The 26,700-nt window shown below is 35.5% G+C and overlaps 1 protein-coding gene across 1 annotated transcript in view; it reads left to right on the top strand.

The window, feature by feature from the left end:
* LOC129239378 (cytosolic purine 5'-nucleotidase) overlaps positions 1-26,700 on the top strand; it is a 46,717-nt gene that overhangs the window by 6,202 nt on the left and 13,815 nt on the right. Inside the window, exon 2 of the mRNA XM_054874842.1 lies at positions 22,807-22,880. Within this exon, the coding sequence (XP_054730817.1) occupies positions 22,807-22,880 (74 nt within the window). The remainder of the gene's footprint in view (positions 1-22,806; positions 22,881-26,700) is intronic.

Here is a 26,700-nt window from a genome sequence, read left to right as displayed (position 1 = left end):
GGAAATTGCAAAGCCTTGGTCCAAGGCCAGAAACAACTGCTGCACCTTGAAAATGAATTGCCAACAAAATATTGCCATATTTTATGCTTATTTGCGAATATTTTCGAATACGCTGTGAAATCATTTCATAAATAAACAAAGTGCATTTGTGAGCGATGCGGTCGGTTGGAAGCCATTAAAGGTAAAATGCATTAAACCAAATGAGTTTTTAATTAAACTAAAATGTGTGCACTATTTCGACATTTCCGAACAGAAACATAAATATGTGCATAAATTATGCACATACACACACACAGACACACAAATGCATATAGTGCAATAAATTTTTAAATTATGCAGGTGAGCGCCATTAAGGCCACTGTAGAGCAGCGCGTGGCATTTAAATGCTTTTAAGCTCATGTACGTCTGAGAATTTGGCCAAGAACAACAATTTGGTTTTGTTTTTCTTGTGTACTTGTATTTATTGTATTTGCATGCTGCCTAGTGTTTTTCAAAGTAACTTCACGTCGACGGAAAAGCAGCAAAAACAAAAACGCGAATTGGCAACTGTTCGCTGTTGGAGGCGATTAGCGTGGCGCTCGGGTGAATTGCTGGCAATTGTTGCTGATGACAGCAGTGGATTGTCGATTATTTTATTGTCAGCTTAACAAATGCAGACCTTTTCAATTGTTGTTTGTTGTTTGTTGCTTTTCCCTTTTTGTTTGCAGATTTCATAAAACGCTTTTCGCGTTTGCCAATTAAATACTTTAGTTTTTATGCGCGAAAAAAGCATCGCGAGCAATTTGAAATGGGAATAGAATCATTGCATTGCCCTTGCACTTTGTTTGTGTAGCCTTTTCATCAGCTCGGCCCGGCTGTAGTGCGGGACATCATAATCGTGGTCACGCGGGTATTTTTAATTTTGATTGAGATTATTTTTGAATTTTGCCAAACTATTTTTAAACTTAGCGTGCGTGAAAAATAAAAATATTTTTCTACATTTGTATCGTAGGTAGGTGTGTATGGGCGTGTGTGCAAGCAGCGTGTGTGACAGCTGGCGAAAATGTGTTATTGCGCTTTTCACGGACGGTACAGCCAATTTATATTTATTTATTTCATTTTAGGTTTTGATAAATTTATGTGCCACATGTGTGTGTTTTTTTATTTATATGCAAATGTGTATGTACATATGTATGCGTGTGCATATGTACGTTTTACAAATTTGCTTAATCATTTTTACAGACTATTTACATCAATTAAATGAAATTTGGCTTCATTTACACAATTTTTTATTTCCTCAATAAATTTCAATTTTAATTTTGGCAGCGCAAAAGCCAAACAAATTGCGTTGTGGACAATTTTGAATTTACTTTTGGTTAAGCGTTATAATTTTTTTTTAATTTTATAGAAAATTTACTTATTTTGTTTGGCTTGTATTGAAAAAAGTTTCAAAATTAAAGAAAACTAGTGCAGATAAATAAAAAAATATTAAAATCATTAAACAATTTTAATAAGTGTTGTTCAGCACCCTTCATTCCACTTGATTTCACTAATTTTCATTCTAAAAAGAGTATACATATACAGGGTGGTCCATATAGTTGTTTTTTTTTTAATTCAATTTAAATTAAGGAAAATCAATTTTTCACTCAATCAAAAAGAGTATAAAGGGAGGTAAATATAGTTCAGTGGTCGCCAACCCGTCGATCGCGAGCTATCGGTAGGTCGCAAAGGCAATTCTGGTAGCTCGCGCTGCTCACGTTGGAAAAAATCCAAAAGTCTGAAAATCATACCAGTATTAGCAAATTTCAGAAATTTTCATAATAAATAGATAAACAGCGGCAACACTGCGGTAAGCGATTTCGCGCCGACAAACACGACGCGAAGTCGCGTCTCCGTTCTAGGATCGGCTGGAACAGATTAGCGTGTTCCAGAATTTTTAGGCTTTATATACATATACGCAATGTACGTCGACATTGCGCTCAGTTTAATACTGAACGGCATTATCAACGTTCTGCGTGTAGCGGTTGGGTTAGAGTTCGAAACATTATGGCAAGCAGTAGTAAGAAGGCGAAGACATACCATTTCCATTCGGAATGGGAAGAACAATACTTCTTCACTCTGAAGTGCGATGGTTTAGCAGAGGACGAGTGCTCAAACGCTTCAATGATCTCCTGTCTGCTATACTCCAATTTTTCAAAGAACGCGATGAACCGATTCCTGAACTGGAAAATTCGACTTGGCTCAGAGATTTTGGTTTTCTTGTGGACATTACAGAGAAATTAAACGAGCTTAACTTGCAGCTTCAAGACAGGGATAAAGAATTAGCGGAAATGATTTCTGATACAAATGCATTTATTACAAAACTTGAATTTTGGGAACAAAACCTAAAAAACCGCGATACTAAGCATTTTCCTATTCTTTCCGAAAAGATATCCAAAAATCTATTAGAGCCCTATGACAGTAAATATCATATGGAAATAGTTTCTAACTTGAAGGAAAACTTCAAAAATCGTTTCAAGGATTTCAGCAAAATTGCTTTAGTGACACAATTTGTTGTTTCACCCTTCATGGACATTGATATACAACAGTTTGCAACTTGTGTTATGAACAACTTTGGCGAAGACATTGCTGTGACAGAAATGGAGCTGATTGCTTTTCAAAGTGACTTGACTTTAAAATCTTTAGGTTCAAATACAAAATGTATATGGACTTTAGTAAGTAAAGATAAGTATTCAGTTTTATGTCGTGTTGCGTTGAAAGTGAAAGCGTTATTCAGTTCAACTTATTTGTGTGAATCTTCTTTTTCCAATATGAAATTTATTAAAAATAAATACCGCAATCGGCTTACAGATATACATTTGGATAACTGTATTCGAATGACTGTATCAAATTATACTGCAAATATTAAAAAAATTATCGATGAGTCAGAATGTCAACCTTCTCATTAAATATGCTCTTTTTATCTGCCCATATTTTATTTATACAATAATGTACTATTACTGTTTTGTTGTTTTTTTAAGTCGCTTGTGATTTGCATTATGACAGCAAAAAATTTTGTTACGATTGATAGGTGTGAACATGGATGTAGTTATGCATAAGTATAAGCACTATAAGTCATAAGTTTATTATATATAGAACGTATATTAGTAAAATAAATACATGTATTGTATGTCGAATATAACTGTGTATTATTTAATTTATGTTGGCTTGTGCAAGTAGCTCGCTGTTTATTCCAAAATCTTGAAAGTAGCTCAACACATTGAAAAGGTTGGCGACCACTGATATAGTTGTTTGTTTTTTAAATTCAAAAAAAAATAAGGAAAATCATTTTCTCACTCAATCAGAAAAAGTATACATATACATACAGGGTGGTCCATATAGTTCTTTTTCTTCAAAATTCAAAAAATTAAGGAAAATCAATCAAAAAGAGTATATAGGGTGGTCCACATAGTTGTTTGTTTTTTAAATTCAGAAAATAATTAAGGAAAATCATTTCCTCGCCCAATCAGAAAGAGTATATATATATATATATACATACAGGGTGGTCCAAATAGTTCTTTGTTTTTTTTTTCAAAATTCAAAAACTTAAGAAAAATCAATTTCTCACTCAATCAAAAAAGTATACATACATTTATAGGGTGGTTGATATAGTTCTTTGTTTTTTCTTTTCAAAATTCAAAAAATTAAGGGAAATCAATTTCTCACTCAATCAAAAAGAGTATACATACATATATAGGGTGGTACATATAGTTGTTTATTTCTAAAAACTCAAAAAGTAAGGAAAATCAAATTTCATTCAACTTGATTTTACGAATTTTCATTTTAAAAAATACACATCTACATACAGGGTGGTTCATATAATTGTTTGTCTTTAAAAATTCAAAAAATTAAGTTAAATCAATTTCTCACTCAATCAAAAAGGGTATACATACATATACAGGGTGGTCCATATAGTTGTTTATCTCTAAAAATAAAAAAAATTAAGGGAAATCAATTTTTCTTCATTCAACTCATCACGAATTTTCGTTTTAAAAATAGTGCACATACACATAGAGGGTGGTCCATATAGTGGTTTCATTTTTAAAAATTCAAAAAAATTAAGGAATTCAATTAAATTTTTCTTCATTAAACTTAATTTTACAATTTTTTGTTTAAAAACAAGTGCACATAAGGGTGGTTCATGCAGTGGTTTGTTTTTTAAAAATTCAAAAAAATTAAGGAAAATCAATTTTTCTTCATTCAACTCGATTTCACGAATTTAACTTTTCCGAATGAGTATACACATACAGGGTTTTCCATATAGTGGTTTATTTCTAAAAGTTAAAAAAAGAAAAAAAAAATCAATTTTTTTCGGTATATTATTGATTTAATCGAAAGCAAAAACAGTGCCATCATTTATGTATGAAATGGTAGCTTCCCCTGACTACCTTCGCAATAGCGCATTCTGTTGATCCAGTTTTCCAAGGCCTGAGTGACGGTTTCTGGTTATATCTCACGAATCGATTGCTCCACATTCGCTTTAAAGGTCTGAATCTTTAATAAAATTGCTGGCATAACAACGGTCCTTTACAGCACCCTACCAAAAAAGTCTAACGGTGTCAAATTGCAGCTCGGAGATGGCCAGCTGACCTTGCCGAAGCAGCTGATTACACGATTGCTGTACTGGGCGCGCAAAAGATCGATTAGGATATGGATTGTGTGGCATGTCGCGCCATTCGCGAAAACAAAAGATCGCCCAATTGCAAATCTTTAATTTTCCGCCACAAGAAATCATTTATTAGTTGCCTTTGTAGCACTCACCATTAGACCAGTTTTGTTTTTTGCGGATGAGGAGGTTTAAAATGCCTAATGTATCGCCTAAGCTGCCGTCGCAGCAACGGTATATCCGGAGACTAAAAAACACGCGCTCGTTCGGAGACGTTGCCCACCCTGGAACCGCTTTCGCATTACTTCAGAGTGGCGTTCCATCTTCCTCATTTCAAAGGTCTATGCTTGTGTGGCTGCGTCCAGGTCCCACTTTTTCATACGGAGAATTTTTCCCTCAAAACCGCTGATGATTTTCCACATTTTCTCGCTGCTTAGCATCTTTTCGATTACATTTTCAGTCGTTATATTGCCAGCATTCTCCCACGTTCGACATTCTTGCTCCCAACGATTGCATTGGAAAAAAGTACAGCGTCATCTTCAGCTGCGTCACCGTGTATTCATGTGAGGTGTTCGCATTTCCCTATATTGAACAAGTATTTCAGGAAATACCAGTGCCCCGAAAGCATTTTTGTTGTATAAAAATTGGCATCACCGAAGTTCCTGCTGTTCCATGTGGCGACGTCTTTTATTAGCCTAACCGTCCATCTGCTGCATATTTAATTTCTCCAGCGGTCTTGCCATACCCTTATCGCTGCGTCCATTATTTCGCACACTGCAAGTTTGCTTTCTCCTTCTTCCTTCCTCTCCTCAAAACGTTTTCTTCTTAAAGGCTGTAAATCTATCGGTATTGAGCTGCTTATAACTTAAGCAGATGGCCCTGAAACTGTGCGGTAGACAAATACAAATCTCAGAGCTGCCGTTCGTTGTAGCGATGCTAAAAGCTTGCATCGGTGCTTTACCCTTAACGCATTTAAACACAGTTCAAATCTGTATGAGAAAACGGCAGCTAACAAAATTTCCCGTTTTCTTTGGGTTCGTCCCCCTATGTTCGCTATCAGTTTACTGAGTCGGGATGTCATCTTCGCGGCTTTCTCTGCTGCGTGTTTTATTTGGGCCCAGAAAGTTAGTATTTGGCTCAGCCTTATGCCTAGGTGCCTTACACGCTAACTTCTAACGAGATGCGCTTTTTGGTTAGAAGTATTAGCTCCATTTTCACTGCGAGGCCACATATGAATCTCCCCCCGTCTGTGTCCATATCATGACTTAGTAAAGTTTTCTACGAGCTTCTTCAAGGTTTCGTATTGAGATGAATGCGGCGATGTCGTCTTCGTATCCGGTTAGTAAGGTACTATCGGGCATTTCTATATTGAATAGCTCATCATAACTCGGCTCATTCACAAGTCGATACTGAGAATTGATCCTTGTGCCGCTCCAAATGTGACGTCTATACAACGAGAACCCTCTGGAGTTTGAGAGATGAGTTTGCGGTCTCGCAAAAAACTCTCCACTATGCTCTGTAGGTATGCCGGAACTTTAGCTCTAAGCTATTGAAAGCGTTCCTTACATCTAAGGTGGCAAAGAAGTTTATGCTTCTGGATTGAATACTGCCATGTTGCGCTGCTCCTCTGCTGTTTATGACAGTTTCGCCCCTATTGTAGACTTTTCACGTTTAAAGCCGTGCTGCCTTGCTGCCTTGCTGAAAGTCCTGCGGCGTTATCTATGGCTGCGGCCAATCGAGACTTGATCAGTCTTTCAAGGAGCTTTCCTGCTGTGTCGAGCATGCATAATTGCCAATATGTTAATAGAAGGTTCGGGTTGCCTTTCACCTTGCCTATTACTACGAGCTGTTGCTTTTTGCAGATTTCTGGGAAAATTCCTTCTCTTAGATAGGCGTTGTATATGTCTAGTATGACTTGTGGTCGCATTCTTGCAATCTCCTTGAGGTCTTCTATGGGTACTACATTCGGTCCTGTTGCCTTTTTGTTTTTGAGTTTGCTCGCAGCAGACTGGAGTTCCTCACTAGTGAATAGTGTAGACTCTTTTGTCATGTTCATTTGACACTTAATTCCTTTTCTGATTTCGTAATTTGGAAAGAGTTTTTTTTACTATGTAATCCATCGTGATCGAGCTTAGTTCCGCTAAAGATATCTTGGCGCCCAGTTAGCTCACAATTATATATAAGTTCCTATGGTTCCCCACGGGCACAAAGGGCCCCTTTTTTGCCAAAAATGTACGAATGCTCGAAATTTGATATTGGATACTATTTTACATGCCAAAGATCGTCGAGTTATGAGCGGATTGCTTTTTCCGATTCTTATTTGTCGTTGTTTCGTTGATAGTTTTGAGTTTAAGATTGGCAAGTTGTCAGCCTACTTCTCCAATTCTGGTGCCGAGATGTCGGCTTTAGCCCCCAGACGTGTTGTCAGCTCTGTTTGTAACATAATTTCCTCTGTCACGGATGGTTAGTTTATACCGCCTATACTCGACCGTCAGAGCCTCGTTAGTTTTGAAGCAGGGAGTACGCCCGAAGGTGAGGTTAACATTTGGGAGGGATAGGCCATAATATTCGCATTTGATGGCATTTTGTGGGCCTCCCTCTAGGCCCTTCTTCCCAATTATGATACATTATTTAATTTTATATTCTTGAACATTAATGATATTTTTGATACTAATCGAGCCATCGAAACGGCAATCGCATACGAAAATTGATAAACTTAAGCAACTCCTAAAATTCAATATCGCAACTCCACCTATTCCTTCTTAATAATCTGTTGCAACACAACCACAGCTGTCAACAAAGCAACGCTAACAACTGGCATGCCAAAGTAGCGCAGGAGTTAAGCTGTCACTTTGTCCTGGCGCACATTTTCCATTTAGAATTTTGTCAGCAACAACAGGTGCATTTGATGGCCACTTGGGCATTTTTTTACATACCTAAAGGCTAATAAGTGTGCGTGCCTGTGTGAGTGTAAGTGTGTATGTACGCCTGTACAAGTACATCGACCGCTACTCTGATGCAATCACGAAAGTCAATAATACCGGTTTAAAAACTTATTTCGTTCAATATTTGTACAGGGGTGGGCAGATTTTAGGTAAGAAATTTAATACAGAATCAGTAGCGGCTTTATTCTGAATAAGAAAGCGTCAGCAAAACTGAAAATTATGGCGCTTGGTATGATGATAATGGGTGGGCTCTCCATTAAGCTGACAATGACAAATGTTGTGCTCTTCACCGCATGGAGATGGTTCAGGTATATAATTCCCCTATCATTTATCAAATCTCCTTTGAAGTAAAGTACTTGGTTTTGGAAATTTAAATTTCAGTAAATTTTTTAAATGTAAATTTAAGTTTTTTTTTTTTAAATTAAACACATATCTACATATGTACATCTGTTCTGTTTATTGCCATACATTTTTAGGAGAGGGTTTGAAATTTTTCAACGATAAAATGGCATTTTCCAAATGCCAATGTCAATACTTTTGTTGAAATTTTCGTTGACATTTTGGCAAAGTTAGGCCTCTCTCGGGAATTTCGAGCCGAATGTTGCTCTTTAAAGTCTTACTTTTTTGCAGAAACTCTTATCTTTGAGCGTACCGCATAGAAAATAGTCCAGAGGCGTTAAACCAAAATATTTTGGTGGTCAAATCGTCAAAGAATATCTTGAAATAATTCATCACCGAAAATTTCATTTGACATTTGAAATTGATAATATCGTTGGCTGTTGTTGTTGATGTTATTATTCTATAGTTATAGTTCTCTAGGCTCTGCGAATGCGCGGTAGTCACCGGTCTTCTTCGTCTAACCCATTTAACGGTAGGCCCAGGAAACGTGTTGTTTCGACGGGTAGGGCTCAGAGGCAGAGGAATGTTAGGTGAGTGAGTGTGAGAGACATGAGAATAAGTTATAAGTCGTGCGGGGTACCTTCACAGGCCAGACATACATTGAATAAGTCAAGGTCGATTTTGGATAGGAAGGATTTTAACCTGCTACAATATCCAGACCGTAATTGAGCTAAAGTTACGATGGAGCTGAAGCTCTTCGTTTGCAATAGATGGTGTTTACCTTCCGATAGCAAATTCGAGGCTCGGGATCTTAGGACGGTGGTGAGAGCCTTATAATGAATGTCGTTTAATGTCTCTCTATGTACTGTTCGGTCCAGTAGTTGCAGTTGTGTTTGATCCTGGATCTCGTCGGTGTAGTCGAACCGATGTCTCTTGACTCGCCTGGGAGGTGGCTCAGGATCTAGTAAAGGTCGGCAGTGATGATTCCTTCGGTAACACTTATGCAAAAACTTCTTCTTTTACTATTCTCATTGACCGAGATCAGAGAAACCTCGTTGTGAAGGTGTTAGTAAAAGCATATATCGCGTGGTATTGGCCATAAATAATAGTCCAAAAAGCGTTGCTGGCATATTGATATGCCATTGACTCCATACAATTGACAATTCTTCATCTTTTTCCATGCTTTTCTTTATATTAGCGATATTTAGAATTGAAAGAACAGGACGAATGTGCACTGGTGTTTTTATTCCTTGCAATTAGGCAGTCGAGTCAAATTTTTCGATTAATGGTTTTATGTCGGGCTCTACTTTTTTTGCTACCCAAGAAACATTTCATATACACGTGAAACTTTAAATTTTATTTAGTAATGCTGCATTCTGGGTTTTATCATTTTCTCAACAATTTAATTTTTTAAAATACTTTAAAGGTTCAAAAGGGAAACGTTAATAGCAAAAGTATCCATTGCGTATACTTTATTTCAAAGGAGAAAAGTGCAACTTTTTTTTTTTTTTTGATTTTCATAAAACATCAAGAAACACGTAATTGAGATTATACATACATACATAGGTATACCACCCTGATCAAAAAGTTCCCGGAATATATTCAGAAAATTCAAAATACCTGTTTATTCCTCAAAAGTTATATTATCGCCTTCAAAGTTCTCACCATCAAGTACAACACATTAGCCCAGCGTTTGATTCAGCTCTTGTAACATTTCTGGCATTCTATTTTCGGTATAGCCATCAGAGCCATCTTCAATTTTTCCATTAATTCCTTTCGGCTATTTAATCGCGACGCGTTCCCCGTAGTGGTTTTCTGACTCGATGAAACCGAAAAAAATCTCAGGGAGCCATATCAGGTGGCCATCCGATGGCTATTAGGTAGTATTTCATGCCGTTCTTCGTAAAAAAATCACGGATAATGATGTCACAAATCCTTTCTGTTTTGGCAATTGTTTCAAATAAACGTCTCATAGTCTCCAAATTTTTAATAATTTAACTGTCTGATCTTTTGACAAGAATTCGTGGTGTGCAATACCGTTGTAATCCATAAAAACCGCGAGTATCGCTTTCTCTTTTGACTGAAAACAACGTGGTTTTTTGGTCTTAGTTCATTCTGTGCTCTCCTTTCACTCGCCTGATGTCTGGATTGCATGTCGTACTCATAAACACACGTTTCGTCTTCAGTTACGATGCGTTTGATGAATGTTGCGTCGGTTTTAGCCTAGGAAATCATGTCTTTGGCGATATCAACGTGGTTACTTTTTGGCATGACATTCAGGTCCTTTGCGACCAACTTTGCAGTAACACAGCGCAAACCCAAATCATTAATTACAATGTCCTGAATGGATCCCTAAGCAATGTTCAAGTCCTCTGTCAGCTCTCTGATGGGTAATTTGTGATTATTGATCAAATTTTCTTCCACTTTATTGATGTTTTCATCAGTTTTCGTTGTCGATGGCCTGCCACTACTTTCGTCATAGTCGATGGACACACTTTCTCTTCTGAAGTGTTTATGCCACTCGTAAACGTCTACTTTCTTTAGAGTGTCATTAGCGAAACACCGACGCAGATTCCCAACATTTCTAAGGTTGGTGCGAAAACCTTAATACATTTTTAATGCAAAATTTAGTAGAAACTCGTTGTTGCAAATTTAAACCCATTTTTAAAACTGTAAAAAATCAAAAACAGGTGGAATGTTGGTAGGAATGTTAATCACAGATGTGAAGGCCTATCAGAAAAAGAAAAAAAACAGAACTTACATCAGCTGACTTAGAGCGTCACTTGGCGGTTGTTTCGGGAACTTTTTTAACAAGTTGGTATTTTTGTCAAAATAATATGTGAGTAAATTTGAGAATACATTTTTTTACTTTGTCCTGGCAAAGAGTAAATCATTTTTTTAATTCAATTTTTTTTTTTAATTTTTTTAATTAAAATTTTTTTTTTTTCATTTTTTTAATTCAATTTTTTTTTAATTTGTTTTTTGAATTTTTTTAATTTAACTTTTTTTTAGTTTAATTTTTTTTATTAATATCATTTTTCAATTAAATGTTTTTAATTCAATTTTTTTTTAATTTTTTTAATTTAATTTTTCTTATTAATATCAAAGAGTGGGAAAAGTATTTAAAATATTTATCTTTTTTACTTTAGTCCAAAAAAATTAAATTTTTACTCTCTATATAAACAAAGAATTCCTGATCTATTCGTTAAACTAAACCAAACATAATTCGCGTAAAATGTACCGGATATCAGATCTCCCATACTTGGTAATCTTTATTAGCCTACGACTGCAGGACTGTAGAAGGTCCCCAACCCTATTTCGACGCTTAATTTGTCCCTATGGTCCATTTAGAATGAAACCCCTGTTGTACATGACAGCGTGACAACAACAAATGATATGTACGTATGTAAGCCTGCTCTGCCAGCGTTTGCCACATTTTATAGTCGCAAATACGCACACACACATCCACGCACACACCCCTAAAGACAGATATCACGCCCACAAAACATTCGTTAATATCCGTCGGTTGCAGGCTGAGCCAAAACGATTTACTTAAACTCCGTTACACGTGTAGCTGTGTCATTTACAGTTACAGGCAGTTAGAGCCCGAATGTGGCGCGAGAGTAGATATATAATTTGAAATTATGCCAAAAATATGCTTTTGTCGCAGGCGAAGAGGTGAGGAGGGTACTTCTTGGACACTGGACAGAGCGTAGTTGCTTTTTAATGTTATAATTTTTGCTAAATTTTTTTAGTTTTTTTTTATTTCCATTTTTTCTCATTATTTCGCTGCGCACTTGTTCCTTGCAAACTTGCGCTATCTCGCCCGAAATTGCAGTCAAAATTTGTGTAGCCACTTATTGTGTGCCTCACTTTGCAATTTGTAACTGCTCACATACACACACACACATTTATTCTACTTTGCTATTTATTTCCTTTGTTAGCAGCAGCATTTTTGATCCTCCTTTACTGTGAAAACATCTCATTTTACTTGGATATTTGCTCCGTTAAGCGCATTATTGTTGTTGCTTTCATTTGAAACTTTTTATCATCTGGCATAAAGTGCTCTTCTTGAGAAATAAAAACGAAAAATAACATAAATTGCCATTAATTTGAATTTCCTTCACTTTTTTCTTCTCCCATTATTCCCATCCACAAATTTTAGCTACTCGTATAAAATTTTGATATGACAAAGTTGGAGAGCGGAAGATATTTATATGCCATTAGCGGTTGCTTTTATGAGATTTAATGGCGGGAATTGAATTTTCCGAATAACCGCTAAAGCAATCAAATGTTATTATTTAATTAGGTTTTAAATTTGTTATTGTAAAAATGAATTGTTGTTACGCAGTTGCCTGCAGGGCACAGCCAGCCTGCCAGACAGTGTCATACATACATAAACATTTAAAAAACATAATTTGGTGAATAGTACCGACATGTCAAGTCCTTTGAAACAGTTTATTTACCAACGCGCATTCATTAAAGGTGGTAGCACAAGACCAACAACAATTTTTGTACGTTGGATTGCCACGGCAAGTATTGGCAAAGTACGAAGCAAAGAATGGATTCGCGCCTTGTTTCATTCTATGCTGCCAGCCACAGCACACAGCGGAAAAAAGCAAATCAGCTGATTCTCCGATACCAGCTTTAATAGATTCGCTTTGTTACTTACTAATGAAAAATTATGGAATGGAAAGATTGAGCACTGAAGCAAAATATTTCAAAACTAAATTTTGTACAATTTCCTTTGCAAAAAGAAGAAGGTAAAATTTCGAAAAAGCCTTGCCAATAAATCCGGAAAAATTCTTCATTCGTTCTGGAATAAAACAGTCCCACATGAAACAACTGAAATCTTTACCTGATTTGCCGCTGCAGACACTTCAAGTCAATTCGGTATGTTAAAATTCTCTTGGAAGAAAACTCTGAGAAAAAATCTGCATAACAAAATTATATTTAAAAGTGTAGTATAAATGACGGCAATTCAGAATTGGCATACTTCGCGTGCCGTTTTTTTTTTATTATAGTCCGGGAGCCAGGGGTCATTTTGACCTTATCATTTCAGGCGGCCTGATTTTAATACTGAAGGCAGACGCCATCCAATGGATGACGAAACCAACCGTCAGCTGGTCCAGCAGCGGTGGATACGTACGATGCTGCGAAACGTGTCTAAAAAAAATTTTAACAACTCATTTAATACCGGCTGAAATTTTTTTGTGTGTTGTTGACATTTAGTAGAATAAAAAAAAATAGTCAACTGCGCTGTAGAGGGGGGAAAATACGTCAGCTGAACAGGCGAACTTGTAAAATAAATTAAAAAGTAAAACTACTTTATGCCGACTGAAATTTTTTTACATAAAGTAGAACCGACTGTCGTGGGAACGACGGGCTCTCACCTCATTTGAAGTGGTGTTTATTGGATGTGTCTTTAAAAGTTGTCAGCCTGCAAAAAATGGTCTTCCCAGAAAAGGTTTGCCGCTGGCGGCGACAGGGATTCAGGGCTGCTGTCTGAAATGAAAAAGACAAAAAAGTTCTTGTTCAGTATGAATGTCGTTATCGTGAGAACTACGATCTTTAAAAAACAAAAACTTTGACAAAATTGAAAACCGTTTTTTGACCCTCTGTTTTACTTTGAAGGGCCGAAAAAAATACTAAAATTTTGTTTCCAAATAATCGTTGTTCACACGATAACGACATGCATTTTATGTCATTTAAATTTTATTTCATCAAAATCGGTTCAGTAGAACCGGCTATATCTGTGTTCATTGTCCATGTCAAGATCATTTTTTGAACGAAGCTCGTATGGCCAAAAAACAGTTTTATTTTTTAGGAATGTTGATCCAAATAAAATACTGAAAACAAAAAAAATGTTTTTCGTTTCCGTCTTACACGCTTTCAAAGAACACCCAAAAACACCATTTCAAATGAGGTGAAGGCTTAAGGTTCAAAAACTTAGTTTTAGACTTAACTTAAGAGGATTCAGTAAGTAAATTCTAAAAAATATTCAAGTTGTATCAATATTGAACTTAAATAAATAAATTACAGCTTTAAATTGACTAAAAAATATTGGAGCAAAATTTTCGAAATTAAAAAAAAAAAAATATTTTTAATAAAATTCTTTTATCTTAAAGTGTAAAATTATTTTGAAACTGTATCAATATTGAACTCAAATAAATAAATTACAGCTACAAATTGATTAAGAAATATTTAAAATTTTCGAAAAAAAATTATTTTTAATAAAATTAAATTGTTTTAAATAAAATTTTTTTAATTAAATTTTTAAACTTAAAACGTAAAATTATTTTTAAAATGAATCAATATTAAACTTAAATAAATAAATTGCAACTTAAAATTGGTTAAAAAGCAAATTTTTCGGAATTAAAAAAAATAATTTTAATTCAATTTTTTATCTTAATATTTAAAAAAATATTCAAAGTTGAACTTAAATAAATAAATTATCTTAAAATTGATGAAGAAATATTTGAGTAAAGTTTTCGAAATTAAAAAAAAATACTTATAATCAAATTTTTTTAATTAAATTTTGTATCTAAAAATGTAAAATTATTTTCAAAATGTATCAATATTGAGCTCAAATAAATACATTACAGCTTCAAATCGATTGAAAAACATTTAAGTAAAAGTTTTGAAATAAAAAAACAATATTTTTAATAAATAATAATAATAATTTTTAATAAATTTTTTTTTACTATATTTTGAAACTTAAAACGTAAAATTATTTTTAAAATGAATCAATATTAAACTTAAATAAATAAATTGCAACTTAAAATTGGTTAAAAAGCAAATTTTTCGGAATTAAAAAAAATAATTTTAATTCAATTTTTTATCTTAATATTTAAAAAAATATTCAAAGTTGAACTTAAATAAATAAATTATCTTAAAATTGATGAAGAAATATTTGAGTAAAATTTTCGAAATTAAAAAAAATACTTATAATCAAATTTTTTTTAATTAAATTTTGTATCTAAAAATGTAAAACTATTTTCAAAATGTATTAATACTGAGTTCAAATAAATACATTACAGCTTCAAATCGATTGAAAAACATTTAAGTAAAATTTTTGAAATAAAAAAAATATTTTTAATAAATTTTTAATAAAATTTTTTTTTATTAAATTTTGAAACTTAAAACGTAAAATTATTTTCAAAATGTATCAATATTGAACTTAAATAAATAAATCGCAACTTAAAATTGTTTAAAAAATAATTCAGTAAATTTTTCGAAACTAAAAAAAATTATTTAAATTCAATTTTTTTATCTTAATATTTAAAAAAATATTCAAAGTTTAACTTAAATAAATAAATTGCCCCTTAAAATTGATGAAGAAATATTTGAGTAAAATTTTCGAAATAAAAAAAATTATTTTTAATAAAATTTTTTTAGTTAAATTTTTAATCTTAAAATTTAAAAAATATTTAATTATAATATGTAATTTTTATTTATTTTTTTTTTTGTATGATTTTTCCAGTTAAATCTTTTATCTTAATACGCAAAAAATATTTAAAGTGTTTGATAAATAAATCAATTACATCTTCGAATTCATTAAGAAATAATTGAGTCCAAATTTCAGAATTTTTTAACTACATTTTTCATCTCCTAATTTCAAGAGCTCGGCTCATAATATTTAAAAGAAATTTGCGAAAATATTTGCAAAAAAGTGCGATTTCATTCAAAATCTAAATTTTTGCTTTGAATGGTGTTTTAATGAACTTATGCCGAATAGAGCAAAGAAATTTATTTATTTATTATTTATTCGTAAAAATGTATACAGTTATAAATGACAGGATAAATTATATAAGCGACACGATTTACGAGGCTTTCAGTAAGCTGCCACAACAACAACAACGAGATTTTCAGTCGTAGAGCAAAGAAATATTCAGCCGTTTAAGCCTAAACAACTTTTTTTCTATTATTACATTATTCCAAAAAAGACTCATCATTCATTCGTTATTTCCAAGGTCATGTCAATTTTGAGCATAAAATCTTCCGTTTTCTCCTTTACATCTTCATAAATCACTCATAATTTCTCCATTTCACCTCTTTAAGGCCATTACAAAAAATGTGTTTCTTAAAAAATCTCATTTGTATGTAAATTCCAAAAACACGCACGCACACACAAACTCCCATTTGAATTGCTGCAAATTTTTTGCTGTCCTTCGCAAGCACCGGCGGAGCTCATCAAATCGAATTCTTTTTCGTAAGCCTGTAAATAAAAATTCATGACACTATCAAATGTTTAGCATCAGCATTATTTTCAGGGAAATCTGTTTGCTGCCAAAAATTTAAAGCGCCGCAAATATACAACAAAATCAATATTTGGCTTACGGCCAGCAACAAATCAGTGGCCACTCTAACGAGGCGCTGGAGGAATCGAACGGTCATTGTGGTGGCGGCGGCGGCGACGACAACATCGGCGGCGACACCTAACCAAAACGGCAATCAAAACGTTTGCCGACCTTTTATGAACCTAAGAACTAACTATTTTTCTGTTTTTTTTCATTTTTGTGCTTAGTTGCCTTTTCTACTCATACATTTTTTCCTATTTGTTTGTTTGCTGGGTGTGTGCCGAAAATTATTTGGCAGCATTTTAAGTGTAGATTGTTGAACGATTTTGTTTCTTTTACTTTTTTTTTAATAAGCCAGCTTCAAATCTCTAATGCACAAGGAGGCCCATTTATTTCTCATTTACTTTAAAAGCGACTTTTTTTACTAGTATTTTTTTATTCCACTGGATATATTAAACTGATTTCGTACACCTGAGTTTTGCGAAATTCTAATAAGCAATTTGATAAAAATAATCAGAAACACTAGAAGGCTCATGAGTATCTATTTATAGAGGACCGCTGATCTGATCTGAACTTTGCGCAGTGTCTTTCGGATGTTGCTTTAGTACTAATCCACTCTCTTGCAAGTTGGCGGAGATCCCAAATATTCACCAAATATTCTGAGGAGTTTAATCATCTATTCGGCCTTCACACATTTCTACCGGTTCCAGGAGCTGCAATATCTTCATGGTTTTTGTTGTTGTGGCTGGAGTGACATCCCTTGGCTGGATATAATCCGTGTCGTTCCGGTAACGGAGAGCCAACAGTCATGCGAATGATCTTCTTAGTTCTCGATTATTGAACCGAACAGAAACTGTTCTTTGCCAACTTTAGCAGAATAATGGTCTTGCGTTCTGACTTTTTTTGGACTATTTCTCACAATGTCCAATATCCGTTGGCTTTTTATATTTCTTGTAAGAAAGCAGATCCATCTTTCGCCCAATCTATATTTTCCCCAAGTTCGCCGGCACGCTATTCTTTGGCTGGCTTGCTGCATATATCGGGCAAACATGGTTCTGCTACCTTCCTTTGCTGGAAGCGTGTCGTAGTTGCATCTGGCATAACGAATGAGAAGGAAATGGGATCGGAAGATTACTTCGAGGGGCTTGGACTCTGCTAGGAATATATTTGGATGAACCAACCGATTTTCTACTGGTTGTTGGTGCAAGATAAATATTCCCCATTAATGTTTGTGGAGTGTCGCTAACATAGAACCGACTATCGTGAGAAACTTGCCTCGGTTTTACATTTGTACCTGGTCTTACGCTCTTAGTCATCACGCTACCTCTTCATGGACTTTTTTATGATCCGGCAAGCACTCTTCTGAGGCTTTGAAAGGGTTGGCCACTTTATCTCTTATTTTGGTCCGTTCGTTATTGTGTCTGCTATTAATACTATTTATCCGGAGAAAGTGGAAAGGGTTGCGGAAAAAGAAATGCATTCACTTTGATATAAAACTGCATAAGACCTGATACTCTAAGGGCTGGCCATCTGCGGTACTGAAATTCGCGAGTTGCTAAATAAACATAGGGAAGGAAAAATTTCACTACAAAATTAATTTTATTGTAACCACAAAAATTCAGCTGAAAACCGATCCGTCGCAATTGAGCTTAACCGACCGATTTTCCGACGAAAGTGGATCAGCTGTCCTCGATAGCCTCACGAATTCCATCTTGGTCTTGAATCGACGCTGGGCTGTTGCCGTACACCCTCTCTTTCACGTGGCCTCAAACATCAAAACTTTGATTCTTCTTGTGGATTCTTTTTATTTGGTCTTTTTTACATCAAGTCGAGAATATGATGTCAAGTAAATGGCCGCCGCCACAGTTGATTGCCATTTGAGCCCTTTTTATGGCATTTTCCATCACTTTGGCCAAAACTGCCGGCGATAGGTCCTCATATTCTTGACGGATATTGTCTTTAAGAGCTGCAAGAGTCTGAGGCTTGTTGACATAAACCCGCGACTTCAAAAAGCCCCACAAAAAGAAGTCTGGAGCGGTCAAATCAGGCGATCTTGCTGGCCAGTACAAATCGTCAAAACGGGAGATTAGGCGCCCGGGAAATGCATCCTTCAGCATATCGGTTGTGGCACATGCAGTGTGTTCCGTTGCACCGTCCTATTGGAACCACATGTTTTCCAATCCCAATTCATCAAGTTGCGGCAAAAAGAACTCATTGATCATTGCCCTGTAGCGCTCACCATTCACAGTAACCTAATGTGCATTTGTATGTACATATCTAAGTAGAAATGCATGTAGATCCGCCTGCTATTTTTAATAATCAACTAAATTGCTTACAGCTGCTGATGATAACCCCTTCACATTTACATTTCTAAATTTAGAGCTCAAAAACAAATTCATGCATCTGTGTGTAAAAATGTAAATGAACATGTAAGTGTTGCTTATTATTATTGTTCACTTATTAATATGTTCATATGTCTGTATGTTCAATCAACCGTTGGCGCACCCTTCTGAGAAGAGTATTAAATGCAAACAAAATTGAAACGACAACTCGCCGCCAACCCCCCTTCCTGCCTTCCTCCCTGTTATAGCGATGCATCCAAATGGTAGTTTATTTTTACTTTTCTAACAAGTGTTTATAAAAATACTTTTGAGAAAAAAAATTTTTTTTTTTTCAATTTTTTTTTTTTTTTTTTGCTTAGCATAGACGAAACTAAAAATTGTTTATTTACACTTTTCCAATATTCAAATTTAAAATATTTGCTCGTGTAAAACACTCTTCCCTCCATATCAGTAGCTAATTTTAAACTGCAGCTTATTGTAAATAGCCTGAACAGCCGATAGCCTTTGATGCTATCGCTGCATGCCAATTTCAGTTCATATAAATAAATCGTGTTTTATAATTAAATGCCATAAGGTAATAAAAATAAAATAAATAAAAAAATTAATAGCCTCAAAATATGCGAAAAATAGATGAAACGGCAAGTCAGACGAAGGTTCATCAGCCAAGAGCTACGAAGGGTGGCTGCCAAGTTCGCAAGCTGAGGCATTTGTTATATACATTTCACCTACTTTATAAAACTAGGGTGTTAATAAAAATATTTTGTTTTGAAAACTTATATAGCCTAAGTTTTCTGTGAAAGCGCAAACAATCTGAAATTGGTAAAACCTGGAAATTGTCATGTACCAATCTTCAATATTCTTCAATATCCTAATAAGTTAACTAACGAAACCCGTTTTAATGATTTTTTTATCTTCCACAATTAAGAAAAACATTTTTCTAATAGCGGTCGCCCCTCGGCAGGCAATGGCAAACCTCCGAGTGTATTTCTGCCATGAAAAAGCTCTTCATAAAAAATAACTGCCTTTCGGAGTCGGCTTGTAGGGCACTTTATATGTGGAACAACATCAAGACGCACGCCACAAATAGGAGGAGGCGCTCGGCCAAACCCCCAAACAAGGGTATACGAGGGTGTAAGGGGTGATAGGTTACAAAGCCAAAGAGTGAGCATAACTTCGGCTGTCACGTCCTAGGAAATTCAGCAGCTGAATTAATATTGGTCACAACTTTTGAATTCTCTTCGCCGTGCGTTTCATTAGCCATTCGATCTTAATCGAGCTCATCTATACAGATGGTTCCAAGCTAGACGATAAGGTTGGCTATGCAGTATTTTCAAAGGAATTAAAATCGTCTTCTGCCAAGCAGAGCTCGGTGGTAATGATTTCCTTTGGCATGAAATTACTCTCAATTATAAATTACAAAGAATTGTAATTAATCATCGATTCATTTAGTCCACAAATTCAGATTTTGACGTCCACATCTCAGGTATACCCTATGATCAAAAAGTACCGCAAATGTTTAATTTAAACAAACCGCGCACGTAGGAACCGGTTCATATTTTTTCTTATGTTGGTAGGACTGTAAGACACGCATCTGTCACTTTTTAGCGCCATCGGTTCATTAGTATCTGCCTGGCGTTTGCTTACATTAATCTTTTATTATTACTTTTTTCAATTTGTCGCATTTTATCATGAATAATTTTGTTAAACAAAGAGTTTGTTTGAAATTTTGTGTTTCGATGTACTGAAAATGTTGCAAAATGCATTTGCGAATCTGCTCTATCAAGAACAAGAGCATACGAGCGGTATAAAGACTTTAAAAGTGGTGTACAGGGGTGGAAGATTTGCCTCGTTCCGGACGCCCATCGACGTCGAACACCGATGAAAAGGGTACGAAAGTGAGAGAAATCGTGCTTGAAAATCGTCATACCAGCTTAAGAGAGATTTTTGGTGAACTTGGCATTACATATAGAACGACACAACACATTGCAGTTGATGTTTTGGGTATGAGACGCGTTACAGCCAGGCTCGTTCCAAAGGACTTGAATTTCGTGCAAAAACACCACCGAAAGACAGTTGCTGAGGAGATGATTTCTGAAGCCCAAAGTGATCCAACCTTCATAAAAAGGATTATTACTGGCGACGAGATATGGGTCTATGAATATGACATTGAAACCAAGCAACAATCGTCTGAGTAGCGCTTCGAAGACCAGCCGAAACCGAAAAAATCGCTAAAAAATAAAGGTGATTTGGACTGTTTTCTTCGATTGCCAAGGCGCAGTGCACCATGAGTACTATCCATCGGGTTGGTGTCGAAATTCTGTCTGTACAAAATTCTAAAAACAAAATTCTGCTTTTTAAAATTCTGCTTTTTAAAATTCTGCTTTTTTAAAATTCTGCTTTCCGGCCAAGCTTCAAAAAAATAACCCTCATCAGTCCAACTCCGGCTACGCAATCCACCGTATTTTTGCGTAGAACTCTTCTAAAAAAAAACGAACAGCTGCGAAGAACTATTAAAAAAAGAAATGAATTAAGTCACACTACATATTTAAAAAGAATTGCAAAAAATATTGTAATTGGCTAAACTAAAATATTGTTATCGCTTAAACATACCTATATGTATATTTATGAATTAAATGTTTATTTCGTTACTTCTTGTATGACGAAAATCACAAAACTTGAATAAAGTAGAGATTTTCGCATTAAACATGCAGAATTTTGAAAAAGAAGAATTTTAGAAAGCAGAATTTTAAAAAGCAGAATTTAAAAAAAGCAGAATTTTAAAAAGCAGAATTTTTTTGCAATTTACAGAATTTTGTTATCCAGAATTTTGTAAAACAGAATAATGACACGCTCCCCTTTCCATCGGGCCAGACAGTCAATAAAGAATATTATTTATCCGTTTGAAGCGTTTAAAAGATGTTGTACATCGCAAACTGCCGGAAATGTGGGCAAACAATTCTTAGATTTAGCATGATGATAACGCGCCATCGCACCGAGCCCAAATTGTGATGGATTATTTGGCCAAACATGAAGTAAATACTATCGTGCAAGCACCGTCTTCACCTGATATGGCCCCGTGCGACTTCTTTTTGTTTCCCACGTTGAAGTTACCACTTCATAGAAAGAGATTTCAGTCGATAGTCAATACATCCTTTGTAAATGCCCTGCACTAGGCAGAAAACGGCTACACCACTTTGGTGGTATTGCCGTGTCTCCATATAAATTATGGAACATTAAATCCCAGAACTTGTTAAGCCTTAAAATATAGGGTGCCTCAACAGGCTTTCCACAATAGATCTCTTTTGGCCCACAGTGTGCAGTAGCCTAATAACAATAATTTATTGAGACCTTATATTCCGTGTGACTGTATTTCTCACATCTCAGTTGTTTCACTTTTTTTTACTTTTTTTTTGGTTGCGGCAGAGGAATCTTAGTTTTGTTATTTAGTGGTCATGTGTAGCGCCGGAGGGATTTATCTCTCGACCCACAAGTTGGACAATTCATTCCTCTATTCAAGCCCGGAATGCAGTGAAGCACTCCACATATTCTGATCATCATTATCTGACCTTATTTAGCGTTAAAAAATCTCTTTGATGGGACCCTATTAAAAAATAATTTCTCTTTCACATTCATATCTCGCCCTCCTCATATCTCGGACTCCCTCGAACACACATTCTTTGTAACAAAAAGCTACTGTAACAACCCCAAACCCGCTGTAAATCATCACAGCATATCAAAACGAAATGGGATTGGCGCTGACGCACATGACGTCCCATTTTCACTTGAGCGCCTGTCTACCACCCATCTTCCCCACAATTCGAATAACGGCTCATTGAGCAAGAACAAAAGTAATTTTCCCCGTTTCATAGTGGCTTTCCAAATTTGCTTTGTAAATTTGTTGTGTATTTTGTAAATTTGCCCACCAGCGACTGACTACTGCGCCTCAATGACAATTTCATTTAGTTTTACGCATTTTTCATCATATGTCCATTAATTATTCGGAAGCAGTACATATGGGGCTTTTCCCAAAGTGCCCGAAATTATTTTTGCAAATACTGGCGTGCTTAAGAGGGCCGGCCTTGGTGGGGCAGATCCAACCCTATCGTCTCGTCTGTGTTAATAGACAGGAGATTATGAGCAGGAGAATGGGGAATGTCGTATTAATTGCATAGATGACCTCCACTTAATTGAATTGCTGCTGTCATTTGCTTTAATTATATCAAGTAATTTTTGCTCTTTTTTCTTTCTATTTGCAGAATTTTTGTGAACAGATCGCTGCACTTGGAGAATATCAAATTCTATGGCTTCGATATGGACTACACTTTGGCGGGTAATTATTATTTCCTCCTTACTAATTTGGTGTTAATTAAATACTAGGAGTGCTCATGGCGTTGCATACTATGGAAATGAAGGAAATTTGTTATGTTTAAGATGCTGTCCTTTTAATAAAGTATTTCTAAATATTGCCTAAAAAAATTGCTATGAATCACTTTGACACTTCTTGGCCAGCTTGTTTTCTCTATAACGTTTTAGAAACGCCTAGTCAGTAATTCTTTTTAACCATGCGAAAATACCACAATCGTCCATTGACTTCAATGAACGCTTTAAGGAAAATTAATTAAAGGATTAATGATTCAAGCTGGCTAGCGCTCTCTCGCCATTTCAGCTCCAAAAATAGCATTTGACCACTTTACTTACCCGATTGTCGGTTAACTCATTTGGCCGAAATCTTTACATACGCCGATATTTACACGAGGAATGTAGATTGCTCGCATTGGGAGTAAAATTTATCAAGAATAACGCGGCCGCCGTAGCCGAATGGGTAGGTGCGTGACTACCATTCGGAATTCACAGAGAGAACGTTGGTTCGAATCTCGGTGAAAACACCAAAATTAAGAAAAACATTTTTCTAATAGCGGTCACCCCTCGGCAGGCAATGGCAAATCTCCGAGTGTATTTCTGCCATGAAAAAGCTCTTCATAAAAATATCTGCCGTTCGGAGTCAGCTTGAAACTGTAGGTCCCTCCATTTGTGGAGCAGCACCAAGACGCACACCACAAATAGGAGGAGGAGCTCGGCCAAAAACCCAAAAAGGGTGTGCACGCCAATTATATATATATAAGTCCTGCCAGTTCGTGCTCGTTTTATTGTAAAATAGTAATTTATTGTTTTTTTCCACATATTAAATAAAGAAACGTTACTATTAATGCAACGGGAGCACAACACATGGCTTTCTAATGCTAGGGTAAATTCGTTGCATACATTTATCATAGCGAATAGTTTTTTTTTATATTGCAGCAATGTGCTAAACAGTCTAGATTGCGCCATGATTCCTAAAGTCGCTGAAGCTAGAGCAGGTGGACCATCACTTTAGTACAACGAATAAGCTCCATAAGGCTGAACTTGATAGGAGCACAATGCATGAACATTGTCTTACCGAAGCGTAATTGTTCAAAAGAATGGATTGTGTGATTATATCAACAATAGCCACAAATCTAGAGAACAACTGTTAAATGATTCGCCAATGGTAAAAAAAAATTCAACAGAAGTTTGGTCTATGTGGAACGTCAGGGAACATTTCAGACTGCCGAAGGTTTTGAAACTATCACAGTAGTCATAGAGCTTATATTGTCTAAGTCGGTTGATCACTGTCTTGTGCGTGACTGAGCTACACCCTATTGTCGGCTGCGGACTAATGAATTTCTCCACCAAAGTAGTTATTTTAAATGTTTCTTTCTATTTTCGTTCTTTCGTGGCGCCCACATAATTGTAATATTGTAGTAGTTGTACCCGCCAGCTTGTAAATTTCCTTGCGCGTTATCTTAAAGTTTTTCCATATATCCGAGGTAACCTTGATAACTGCTTGTCTATCCGACTATTTCAGAAGCTCGAAGCACTCAAATGTTTACAGTTTGACTATTTGAATGTTTACGACTTTCAACGAATAATAATAAGGCAAAGCGTCAAAATGGGAACGCCGTTGTTGGCCTAATAATTTGCACCAAAAGCTAAAATTATATTATACTACAATTTAAAAGTTTTTTTATAAAACATATACATATATTTGTCAAGAAGCAACATGTTGCTTGCTTACTTATCTAACCTTCTATAATTGAATCATGGTTCAACATGACAAAAAAATGTAAACTAATAGCGACGCCCTCTCTTATCGAACCGCAAAACTTATTGAGCAACCTAGTATCACATCACATTTCCAGATCACATCATGTCCTTAAGGGTTTAGGGGTAGTCAGAATTGTCAAAAAATTGGATTTTTTTTGTATTTTCTTAAAGTATAATATCTTAAAAATATTGTGTGAAAATTTGAAGTGAATCCGACAAACACTTTTCGAGTTATTCAACAATTGACAAAGGGGATCGATAACAAAACTTTAAATGCGTATTTCTCAAAACTATGTTTTTCGAATTGGTAATCACTATAACTTAAAAATCGCTTGGTAAATTTTAATTAAATTTATACTGCCTGATTCGATTTTTTTAACAATTAATTGTCGGTTTTTTTCTGAAAAATCTGAAACATATTTCCTGAGGCGATTCCAGGTCAAAATCCCGAAAACACATGCCCGAATGGACATTCACCCGAAACCCAATCACCCGAAAATAATTTACCCGAATAAATTTGCCCGAATACGAATACCCGAATCTTATTAATTTTCCCGAAAAATGCCCGAAAAATGCCCGAAAAAATAAAAATAAATTTTATATAAAAATGTTAATAAATAATTAAAATTCAAAATTTTGTAAACAAGTTTTAATTATATGGCATGGTGTGAAAGAAATTGAATTGTGTGAATTTAGGATATTTGAATGTTGTATGCTAAATTAGTTAAGTATTCCAAAATTTTGTTTTCTTCTTTATATCTTTGGTATTCTTCCGTTATTGTGCGTAATCGTTTTTGGAGTGATATCCAGGTTTGACGTGGTGTCGCTCTAACTTTGCGTCCAAGACTCAGCTCTGTGAGGCTCGTTTCTGTGTCTTGTTGTTCTTTCTGTATTTGCGTCAAAAATGCATATAAATCTGGATGGTTTTTATTCACCATCAACCGAAAGCGGTTGTGCCACCCTTCGCTTACGTTATTTGTCCGATGAAGTCCTTGGAGGGTAGCTTCATACTGATTCCACAATTCGAGAGGGTAGCGGGGTGGCACAGCACGACGTCGACCTTGACCTCTTCGTCCGCGAACGTACGTGCGGTCAAAGTAATCTAAAACCTCCAATAAATCGTCCGAAACTTCATCTGACAATTCCTCAAAAGCATCAATGACATCAGACGGAGGAACAAATGCCAGACTTAAAATCATGTGAGTTTGTTTTCGTATCGTGTCGTCGTTGGGGTCGTTGTAGTTAATTTGTAATCCTTCGTTCTGTATTTTTCTGTACATCGCCTGTCCAAGATGAAAAAAGCAACATCTTATTGTAGTCTCCGAGTACACAAAACGACAAGCATTTATAATAGGTATTTCAAAATCGGAAACAATTCTCTGGGGTCTACAACCGTGTGTTCCAGTTGATAAAGCTGCAGAATCTATTGCTCTCAAAACTGCCTCATATTGTTTAGTTTCCTTCGACGATAATAGAGCAAACACAAAAGGGAAAGCAATGACGGTTGGCTCTTCTCCTTGATTGCTGGGCTTTATCACTTTGCCAATGACGGTGAATATTTGAGTAAAAATGGAAGGTGAAACTTTAAAGGTGCCATCGAGAAACCAGGAGTCACTGTTAGCAAGACGTTCCAAATTATTGCGAGTTGTAAAAGCGAATACGCGACCTTCACCAAAATTCTCATCGTCCCGAGAATCATAAAAAAGGAAGCGATCGTTTGCCAATTTTTTTTGATAACGCTGAGGTAACTCGTCTATTTCCTCCAAACTTTTTGGATTTGGGGGCAGTGCACGTCTTCTTTCTCGTCTCAAAGATTTCTTAAGATTTTCACGCTCTGGTAGTTTGGCCAAAACACCAGGTTTCAAAGTAGAGAGATTATCGCGTAAAATCTGTTGAAAATTAAACCACATGTAGCAAATATAAAGGGAGTATAAAAAACCAAAAGAGGGAAAAAATATAACAAAAATAGAAATAAACAAAACTTTGTACTTGTGCTGGAGGGCATTCCGGATGATCTTCCGCGACTC

Source organism: Anastrepha obliqua, chromosome 2, assembly GCF_027943255.1.
Source record: "Anastrepha obliqua isolate idAnaObli1 chromosome 2, idAnaObli1_1.0, whole genome shotgun sequence".
NCBI lineage: Eukaryota > Metazoa > Arthropoda > Insecta > Diptera > Tephritidae > Anastrepha > Anastrepha obliqua.
This window is presented reverse-complemented; position numbering and strand designations above follow the sequence as displayed.